Source organism: Corylus avellana, chromosome ca11 (assembly GCF_901000735.1).
Source record: "Corylus avellana chromosome ca11, CavTom2PMs-1.0".
Lineage (NCBI taxonomy): Eukaryota > Viridiplantae > Streptophyta > Magnoliopsida > Fagales > Betulaceae > Corylus > Corylus avellana.
The window spans coordinates 10,015,748-10,026,944 of NC_081551.1; the positions used below are offsets into that span (position 1 = coordinate 10,015,748).

General features: G+C 37.3%; 1 protein-coding gene across 1 annotated transcript; it reads left to right on the plus strand.

Annotated features, from left to right (window-relative positions):
- Positions 1 to 3,238: 3,238 nt before the first annotated feature.
- LOC132165031 (GATA transcription factor 12-like) lies at positions 3,239 to 3,943 on the plus strand. The gene has a single exon (XM_059575542.1). It carries the CDS (start codon positions 3,239 to 3,241, stop codon positions 3,941 to 3,943), a length of 705 nt encoding a protein of 234 aa, XP_059431525.1.
- The last annotated feature ends 7,254 nt before the right edge of the window (positions 3,944 to 11,197 follow it).

Consider the following 11,197-nt stretch of genomic DNA (forward strand, 5'->3'; position numbering starts at 1 on the left):
AACCAATGACTTAATCTTCCCTGAGTTTCTGCGATGCAGTTACTAACGAGAGATTTGAGTGGTTATCCTTACTGAGATCTTAGGGGATTAAGATTGTAAGATTTGGTGGTTACATGTATCACTTAATTTGAATATTTGTATTTTAGATAGATGTGATAGCTTTTGTATGGATAAGATCACTTATCTATTTAACAACTGTATCTCCTAAGATATCCGAGTTATTCTTGCTACTGAGACCTGTGTGTCCTGAGTTTGTTTCGGAGGACCTGTAGGTCTCAGATCTTTAGGTCTCGGATCTCGGGGTCTTGCGCCTGGTTGCCCGAATCCTTACTGGGCTTGGACCTTTCCATGCTTAGACTGGGCTCGGGGATTGCCGGGCATTTAATGGGTTGATCTATGACCCAACATCCTAAATTCCTAAAATCATCTATGATTGGAAGTGGCGTTGGCAACTAGAAGAAAAAAAAAAAAAAAAAAAAAATTATTTAGGTATAAGAGGCTCAATGCATTCTTAAAAATTATGTATTGTTTTTTATGGGTTTAAGCCAAACAAAAATTTGTTGGACGGCTTTCTTTTGGGCTAGGGGCCAAGCTAAAATTTTGTTTCAAATACAATTTTAAAAGCATAGTTAATAACAAAATTACAAAACTGGGGGTGACCCTTGTCTGTGAGTGCGTCCATTTTTAGTTCCAAGCGAATAAGTGCAACTATGGTCACTTTAAGCTATAATAGCCATAGAAGTAGTAATGGAGGGAGGGGGACTAGGGTAGGCCATGCCCCACCCCCTCCCCCCAAAATAAGGAAAAAAAAAAATTATAATAAATTTTTAATTTTAGTCATTTGGCCCCCAAAAATATTTTTTTGGCCCAATTTTTAAAATTTTTGGCCCTATCTAATAAAAAATTTTGGCCCTACTCTTAATTTTTTTGGGACATACTCACATACCCATTAAGTTTTTTTTTTTTTGGGCCTTTACTTTCAAATGCCCAATCCGATTCCATGGAAAATGTAGTGTTTTTTCTCTAACTGATTGTCACTACCAAAAAAAAAAAATAAAAAAAAAATTCCAGGCGTTTTATAAATCTAGCGTTTACATTATGCGCCAGATCAATCGCCCTTGGATGAAATAATGTGTACAGCTATGCCCTACAACATACGAGATGGTAAAACTAAAAAGAGATATCAAAGGGAATCAAAAGAAATCCTAAAACGATTTGTCCAGATAATTGCTTAGGACTATGAGATCTCACGGTCCACAAGCCCTGCAACTTGGGCTGCTACAAGGCCCATTTTTATATTAGAAGAATTCAAGGCCTGGTTGAGATACAATAATGGTTTATATTTGTGGGATAAATACAAAATCGATCCTTGTAGTTGGCTTAAATGACAAATCATTCATAGGTTCTCAGAGCAGGCTAAAATAACAATTTACTTTCTAAAATTAATGTTCATGCTTTAAAGATAAATGCCAATTTAATGTAATGGGCCTCAAACAGGCCCACTTATTTCGCTTAGCAAAAAGACATAATTTTGAATAATGGGCCGCAGACCAAACATGTGGACAGTGTCTATTTAAAGAATGGAAGAATGTTACGAATTGGGTTAAGATTACGTTAGATTCTAATTAAATTTAATAAAGATTACGTTAATTAAGATTAGGATTTGGTTTAATTAAGTTTAGTTTTATCAGTAATTAAAATTTGAATTCTTATCAACTAGGTTAACGTACATTTGATTTATACGCGGTTTTGGATACGAGTAAATTACGTGGATCAAAATACACAAGATACACGTATTCTATCAAATAAGCAACTGCCACGTATGTCAAAAATTATTCTTCACTAACGCGTCGGGATCATCCGCTGTAAAATTTCCAAACTTCTAATTTAAAAAATTTGTCATTAAATCCATAATATTTCTGTGGCTTGTTCGTCCAAAAGAAAAACATGAGGTAGTGGAAGGCCACTATAATTAATTAATTAATTAATTTTTTATCCATCCTGAGTTGGTGATTACGATTTCGTAATAATAATCAGTATTTTTAAAAGATATCGCGTAAGGTGTTTGTTATTGTGATTGAAAAAATACTTGATCTAAAATAGGAAAAAAATTTGCTATTTCTGTAAGTAGCTTAGGAGGTGCATATTTGAAAAAGCTCAAATTTAAACCAAAATTATAATTTCATATAATAAATATTTGATAAAAAAATATTTTTTTTAACATGTTTGACCAAAACCTTTTACGATTTTAAAAAGTAACAATTTTAAAAATATAATTTTTAAAATGACACTTATTGAAACCGCAATCTCAAGCAGACCCTAATATAGTAGCAAAATCCTTTCAAATTATTAGAATTTTTTTTTAAAAATAATTAATTAGAAATAGTAGGTTTTATATAGGGAAAATTACAGTTTACCCCCTCAAAATTGATAGCGTTTTTCAATTCGAACACCAAAGTTTCAATTTTTGCAATCCACCCCCACAAAATTTCAATTTTTTTCAATTCGACCAATATTATCCCAAAATTTCCATATTGCCCCTGTTTTTTATTTTTTATGAAAAAAAAAAAATTGCAGGTGCAAAAATGGCCAAATGGCCAAAGGGGTGGCCATAGCCACCCTGAATTTTTTTATTTTTTTTTAAAAAATTTTTGTAAAAAATAAAAAAAATAAAAATTATGGGCAATATGGGAAGTTTTGGATACAATTGGTCAAATTGCAAAAATTTGAAATTTTGGGGGAGTGGATTACAAAAATTGAAACTTTAGTGTTTGAATTGAAAAACTGTCAACTTTGGAGGGGTAAACTATAATTTTTCCTTTTATTTAATAAATTGTAAACTTTTACTATTTATACCCTTAAAGGCAATGAAATTGTTCTATTATTAGGAATTTCATTTTGGTTTGAGTTATGAAATGTCTCAGAGATTTACGCGTAACAAATTGTCGATTTGCCTTATTCTACAAGATTTATTTTAAATAATGGTTAATACTTTTATTTTTGAAATGGCGGATATAAAAAGTCAATTAAAACACGATATATAGAAAATGCATGTAAAAAAGGAACACGTTTTGAATATTCCAATTTGTGATCTTCGCCGAAACATTAATGTAATTAAGTTCTCAACGAAGCAAGAATCAGTTTATATATCCTTCCTTATATGTCTCCTGCTGCTCTCTTCCTATTTATCGCAGGATTTACCATGATTGAATGTTTTTCCTTGTGTTTTTTTTTAACAATGGCTGTTTGCGACGGCAGCTGTGGTATGGGAGATCCTTATGCATATCCTCTGTGTGTCCCGCAAGACAGTTTGGAAGACATTGACATGTTTCCATCTTTTATTGATGATCTTATAATTGTAAGTGATTTCGGAGATATCCCGCGGGAGAAAGTAACCAGAGCAACAAAGAAAAGGGTTGTTTTACAAGATTATGATAATAGTGTTGCCAAGGATGATATCGTGCCGGAGAAGGTAGCCCGAGAAACAAAGCGGATTGCTTTACAAGATTCTGATAGTAGTGTTGCGAATATAAATCGTATGGTTAACCTTATTAGCGTTTTTCCGAAAAAGAAACCTAGGACTAACCGGACTTGTGGTCGTGAATGGTCGAGTTGGCGGGAATGGTCCAATAGAAAACAAAGTATGACGGAGAAATGGGCAGAGAATATAGAGGAATGTTCCAATAAAAAAAAACAAAGGTGGGCAGAGAGTTGGGCGGAAAATATTAAAAAGAGAAGGTGCAGGCACTGCAAGACTGAGAAGACGCCGCAATGGCGGGAGGGTCCGTCGGGGCCGAAGACGTTGTGCAATGCATGTGGGGTGCGGTACAAGTCCGGCAGGTTGGTGGCGGAGTATCGTCCGGTTAAGAGTCCAACTTTTGATAATCGGAAGCATTCAAATTTTCACAAGCAGATATTGAAAAGAAAGCAAGCTTGTGGGTGAAAAGAGATTTTTTTTTTGTTCTTTCTTTTGATGGATACGGATACTTACATTCTAGATTGATTTTATAGGGCTTGTATGGTCGTAGTCATAATTTTTTATTTTTTATTTGCGAATTTTTAACCTAGTGGTATTTTTTATCTTCTTTTGGAAAGAGGATTGTGGTCTTTTAATTCACATGGAGGGTAAAATAAATACATGTAAAAGACTGCTAATTAAAACTTTGATGGAAGCGTATCTTATGATTTAAAACTTTGTTGTTTTTTAATATTTTTTTAAGACTTACATAATGTAAAGTGCAAAACCTCAAAAGAAATTTAAAACTAGTACAAATTTAAAGGCATTTGGCATGGGAACTTCCAATTAAATTATATTAGGGGACACTAAATTAAGAAAATATAACTAGGTTACTTGGTTTGTATTGTTTTATTTGGTTTTTTTTTTTTAATAATTGCTAAATTTAGTCCAAATTTATTAAATTAACATAATCAAAACTAGTCCAAATTTAGTCCTTACGTTTCTAGGTTTAATCTCCTTCTTCTACAATGTTAATTGAAGTAGTATGACATCATATAAATTTGATAAATGTACCTAAACAAAATTAAAGTCGAAATTGATATGTAAAATTGCTCATATATGGGGATCCTAAATAATATAAATCTAGGTTAATTAGTGGTTGTAAAAATAGCACAAGAATCACAAAATATATATATATAAAACCTAATACAAATTGCCTTATATTTTGCATCCATACATGTTCAAAAATAACAATCATACCACATTCACATACAAACAAATTGACAAACAAAAATTACCTATTTCAAACAAATAAATATGTAAATATACCTATTTCAAACAAAAATTACCGAAATGTAATATACATAAATATATATTACATATATATACTAAAGCTTCGCTCTTACCTATTTCAAAAATGGGATTTTTTTGATTGAAAAAATGGTTTTTTTTTTTGTAACAAGCCACTTCATAGAAAAGAACCTACTGAACAAAACTGTCGCAAGGAGGGGAAAGAAGGAGGTGGATCTTTTCCACTAAGGATGGACATAGAGAGAGGGGAAAATAAAGAGGGAATGCAGCCCGAGATAACCCTTGCCGCGGTTCTATATGCTACATGATGGGCGCGGAAGTTTGCATTTCTGTTAACTTTTCTGGCCTCCCAAAGAGAGGAGGCCGGAGTTAGAGAAATAGTGTCAGTAATTACATGATCAATATGCCAATCCAAGACATTAGTAGGATGCTGTAAAGCTAAGATAACAATAGAGGAGTCTCCTTCTAAAATGAAATTATCAAGATGCAAAGAAGCTGCCAAGAGGGCTGCTTGAGCTTCACCATAGGTAGGATTACAAGAAGGCCTGACTTGGGAGAAGATTTTGATAATCTGCCTTTAGAATCTCTGCAAACAGCTGCTTGAACAGAGAAGCTCTCTCTTGTGGCTGTATCAAAATTCACCTTGAAGATGCCTGTTGGAGGAGTCGTCCAAAGCTCTCTCACTGGTTAAGAAGAAGAAGTCCAAGCTGCATAGTGTTCCAAGGAAATCCTGTTGATTTTTGCAGCCAGCTTGGAGGCTTCAGGGATAACACCATTATGAATAGCTTGGTTTCTAGAAAACCGAAGCAAATCACAAAGAACAGCAGCATAGATTTGGAACAAATGTGGATCTGCAAGAGGAATACCAAAAGAACTATGAGGAGTTAAAATACCTTTTATCCAATAAGGAAGACTAAGAGAGGACCATTTCAACGAGTCCAGAGGCCAGTGAGGGGATCTCCAAGATATTCTAGCGAAGGAGCATCTGAAGAAGAGGTGAGAAAGTGAATCCTCTTCCACATTGCATAGAGGGCAAATTAAATTAGCAGGAGGAATGGCAAAAATAGCATTTAACCTAATCTTGGAGGAGACTATGTCCCAAGCAATTTTCCAAAGGAAGAGTTTCAGTCTGTCATATAGCTTAAGTTTCCAGAGTAGCTTCCAATGGCTGGAAGAAAGAGGGGAAAACCTAGCTGAAGTTCTCGAGCTGGTAATGAGTTTATATGCAGATTTAGAAGAGAAGGAACCATTAGCAAAGGGGGTCCAGATATGCTCATCCAAAGTGAGAGGGGTATATTTGATTTTTAAGATCTCCCTAACACTAACAAAATCAAAAAGAAAATGAAGGAAAGGAAAATTCCGAGAAAAAGTAGAGGAAAGAGGATCATAACAGAAAAGATCAAAGACTATAAGATTGGGAAGAAGAAGCAACAAAAGAGGGGAGGCAGAAGGAGAGAAAGAAGGAATGGTAGGGATCCAAGAGGAGCTCCAAATAGGGAGAGAGGAGGAGCTATGAATTCTGTTATAGGCACCTTGAGAGATAAAAAAATGAGTTTAAGGATGCATTTCCATAACGAGGAGGAGGAGGAAGAAGAAAGGGAAGGGAGGGAGAGAAAAGAACAAGAGTGGAGATACTTACCTCGCAAATGAGCTACCCACAAAGAGTCTACATTTAAGTGAATTTTCCAACCTAACTTGGAGATGAGGGCCAAGTTAATTTCTCTCATTTTTTTGATACCCAAGCCTCCTAACTCCTTCGGAAGACAAAAAGAGTCCCAAGCCTTCAGAGAAAGGTTTCTGGTTTTTTTAGGGGGAAAACCCCACCAAAATTTTTTGAAGATCTTGTCAAGTTCAGAGCAAAGACTAATGGGAAGCAAGAAAGAGCTCATGGCATAAGAGGGAAGAGTAGCAGCCACTGATTTGATTAGAACCAACTTGCCAGCTTGAGATAAAGTTTTTGCTCTCCAACCTTCAACTCTACTGTGAACCTTGTCAAGAAGACCTCTAAAAGCTCTTTTCTTAGAATTCCCCATCAGAATAGGGAGGCCAAGATAAAGAGAGGTGGAAGGATTAGTAGGATAAGGAATAATGTTGGAGATAGCTGAAGAAGTGGAGGGATAGGTGTTCTTGCTGAAACAAATGGAAGATTTGCAGCATTGATGGACTGACCAGACCATCTCCAGACAAGATTTAATGCAAACATCTTCAGAGACAGTAGCTTTCCCAAAAATTAGAAGATCATCTGCAAACAACAGATGATGAATAGCAATGCAGTTCCTAGCAATCCGAAGACCTTTTATAGAACCATTTCTTTCCTCTTTGAACATAAGCCTAGAGAAGACTTCAGAACCCAAAATAAAGAGGAAAGGAGAAAGGGGATCTCCTTGTCTCAACCCTCTTTCAGGGGAGAAATTACCAAAAGGGCTTCCATTAAGAAGAATGGAGAAAGAGGAAGAGGAGATCCAAATGGGGCTAAACCCCAATTTTTCCATAATAGACAAGAGAAATTCCCACTCCATTCTATCAAAAGCCTTCTCCATATCCATATTGAGAAACATGTATCCACCTTTGCCTCTCTTGGATTTGAAAGTATGAAGGAGCTCATGAGCCAGAATCGTATTGTCTTGGATATTCCTCTTGGGAACAAAAGCAGACTGTAGAGGAGAAATGATCTTGGGAAGAAGGAACTTCAGTTTGTTAGCCAAGATTTTAGTAATGATCTTATAGACTATGTTGTAGAGGCTTATAGGTTTGAATTGATGAGCAGTGTGAGAGCCACTTATCTTGGGAACGAAGGCTATAAAAGTGTAATTCTGATCCCTCAAAAGAAAGTTGTTCTCAAAGAAATTCCAAATGCATTGCAGGACATCCACTTTGACATGACACCAGTATTTCTTGTAAAAAAGGGCAGTAAAACCATCTGGACCAGGAGCTTTAGTGGGGCCAATACTTGATAAAGCTTGAAAAATTTCTTCCTCAGAGGGGGTAGAGCATAAAGAGACATTCTCCTCCTTAGTGATGATAGGAGAGAATAAATCCAGCATTTCAGCTTCAATGGGGGAATTAGAAGAAGTAAAGAGGGTTGAGAAGTGAGCAAAGAAATTCCCACCAATATCTGCTCTTGAAGAAACCCAATCACCAGAATCCAACTTGAGAAAGCTCACAGCATTGGATCTTCTCCTGATAAGAGTAGAAGTGTGGAAATACTTAGTATTGAGGTCCTTGCAAGTCAACCAGGTTTCTCTAGATTTAGAGCACCAGATGATTTCTTCCTTACTGAGGAGATTCTCCAATTCCAACTTCAAACTAATTTCCTGATCAAAAGTGGAGGGAGAGGGAGGAGATTGTTGGAAAGAGTCTAAAAGGAAGAGAGTAGCCTTAATCTTTTTTTGGATGTTACCAAAATGTTGAGAGTTCCATTTCAATAAGGCTGATTTGGTATTTTTGAGTTTCTAAGGAAGGCAAGTGGCAGGGTTACCAGGAACAAATTTTTGCCAAGCAGCTTCTATAATCTGACCACAAGAAGAGTCTTTGGTCCAAAATTCCTCAAACCTAAAGGGTCTAAGAAGGAAAAGGGAAGTGTTGTTGGTGTTTAAGGAGATGGGGTAATGGTCAGAGTTGTGAGCAGGGAGGTGGAGCAAGGAGTATACAGGGTAAAGATGAACCAAATTTGGAGAATCCAAACCTCTATCCAACCTTTCCTGGATTGTATCCATTCCTTGCCTATTGTTGCACCAAGTGAAAGGATTTCCAACAAACCCTATATCAATCATACCAAAACGATCAATGAAGCTTCTAAAGGGGCAGAGGGAAGAGCTAGCTACATGTCTCCCACCAAGCTTCTCAGATTGATCCAAAACAGAATTAAAATCACCTATATACAGCCAAGAGGCTTCAAAAAGATCACCAACAGAGGCAAAAGAGTCCTAGAACGCCATTTTATCTCTTCTATCACGAGGACCATACACACAAGAGAGAATCCAAGGAGAGTGAGGAGGATCAGAAAAGCACCAAGTAGAAATATTATTCTTATTGGTTATAAAACATTCAAGGTCCACTCCTGGACACCAAGGGAGAACCAAACCACCACTAGTACCAGGGGAAGCAACTTGAGACATAAGAAAGAAGCCAAGCCTTGGGGGGGGGGGGATTTAGTTTTTGAGAGGAAAAGAACATCAGAAGATTGATCAAGGATCAACATCCTCAAACTTTGAACTGCAGTAGGACGAGAAAACCCCTTCTAGTTCCAGGATAAAATTTTCATTGGTGCTGGGGAGGCTTGACAAAGCCCCCCCTCTTCACAGATTCAACTTCAGCAGTCACAACTACTGAAACCAATTTGTTTTTCCCTTTTTTAGCAGCTTTGAACAAGGACCTAGCTGGGAGTTTTCCAGCAGAACGTGGTGTGAGCATAGGAGTTTGAGAAAGGGACGAGTCTGGAGAGTTAGCATTTTCAGAGGTAGCACCAGGTCATTTTTATAAGGAGAGATCATATCAGAAATTCTAGTCCTTTTCCTATTGACCTGGAGGGAGGGAGATGAAGGAGGGCTAGGGGAAGGATTATCTAGAGATGACAAGGAGGGTTCTTTTGGGGGATGGGTATTATGGGGAGATTTCCTTGTGTGCTTGGTGTGTTTGATTGAAGTGGAAAAGGATTTGACGGGAATAGAAAGGAAGTTGGGGGTGTTGATAGTAGCCGTAGAGTTTAAATTTTCAGAAGGAATGGGCTTAAGTTGGGAGTTATGGGCTTGGTCTGATAAAGGGAGATCAGTGGGTCCATATTGGGTTAGGTCCATAGAGTTGGGATCCAAAGATTGGTTGGAAACTAACATGCTAGTTGAGGGGGAATGCTTAGGGGAAAAAAGTTGAATAGGTTTTTGAAACAAGGATAAGACATTTAAAGTATTTTCAAGAGGGGTGTCCAATCTTGCGGCGGTAGGTGGGATTGGAGTACAGATATTTTGTGAGGGGGTGTCTTGTGTAAGGGAGGAAACAGACCTTGAGTTTTGGGACAAGAGAGAAGGTTGTTAAGGTGTTAGGGAGTTGTGAGGATTGAGGCAGATTTCTAGCTGGTTTGCATGGGGTTGAGAGCTGGTCATGCATGGCTGTGTGGGATCAATTCTGAGACCTAAAACTGGGGAAGAAGAAACAAAGCTTTTCCCCTCATGATGAGTGATAGCTGAAGGAGAGAGCAAGTTTGAAAAAATGGTAACTTTGAGAGAGATTTTGTACCTGGACGAAACTCTGCCAACTTGAGAGGCTTGGCAAGAAAATTGTTTGTGACCAATCAAACCATAATGCATGTAATAGACATCCAACCTTTCATACTTCAGACTAAACCCAAAGTGGAAGTTCCATCATTTCTCGTGAAGGGAAAACCAGGATTCAAAGGCTTCTTGACATCAATTTCAACAAGGAGCCTTAGATAGCTACGGAAGGTGGTATCAACACCACTAGCATCTTCAACCTTCACAAGGTGGCCCAATCCTTTACCAATAGCAATGGCATTTTTGATAGGCATGTTGTGTAGAGGAAGCCCATGAACTTGAATCCAGAAAGGTACTTCTTTAAGGGAAAGTTCACCTAAAGTGGCTGTGGGAGACCAAACTTGTAAAGCTAGTAAGAAACCATTTACATTCCAGACTTGTTTGAGGATTCTGGATATGTGTTCCTTCTCAGAAAATTTAAACAGAAAAGTGTTTGGGCCAAGAACAACAAATGAAAAGGGGAGGGCAAAGAACCAAGCTTTGATCAGGCTAGCATTAACAGATTGATGGTTTTGTGTTTTTTGGGAGATGACCTGTCCTACCAAAGGTAGAAGTTCATCATTAACGAGTTTAGGGGAAAGTGTTTCTAGTTGAGAGGAAGGGTCCTCCCAGGTTAGTGCAGCTGTCTGAGCAATAAAGGAATCTAGTTCTTGAGTTGAGAAATCCATAATCAAAGAGAATGAGAAGAGCAAAGAGAAGAAGGAAAGAAAAGGGAAAGAAAAAGAACATAGGTTCTAGAGGAGCTCAGGGAGAGAGCGAGTTGAGGTTTCTTAATTAAATGAGGTTGAAGTGTTCTTTTTTATTTCATTTTTCTTCCTAGAAGTTTCAAGGAAACTAACAAAAATACTAATCCCGAAACAGAAAAATGGAGATATACACACTGAAATAGGTATATTTATAGTAAATATATATATATATAAAACAGAAATTAACATGCATGCATAGCATACATATTAAAATACTTGCGAGGAGCTTGTATGAGCTAGAGAGGGAGAGAGAACGACGTACTGCCCAATGGATGGGAGAGTGAACTTGAGAGGGAAGCTTGACAGTGAGGCCAACGACTGGTGGGGAGGAGAAAAGAAGGAAAGAAGAGAGAGGAAGAAGAAGGGAGTTGCGTGCAGGGCAAGATGGGGAAAAAAATGGGGGAAGGAAAAGGAGG

Coding starts and splice junctions, on each gene's coding strand:
- LOC132165031 (XM_059575542.1), top strand. CDS start 3,239: ATGGCTGTTTGCGACGGCAGCTGTGGTATGGGAGATCCTTATGCATAT.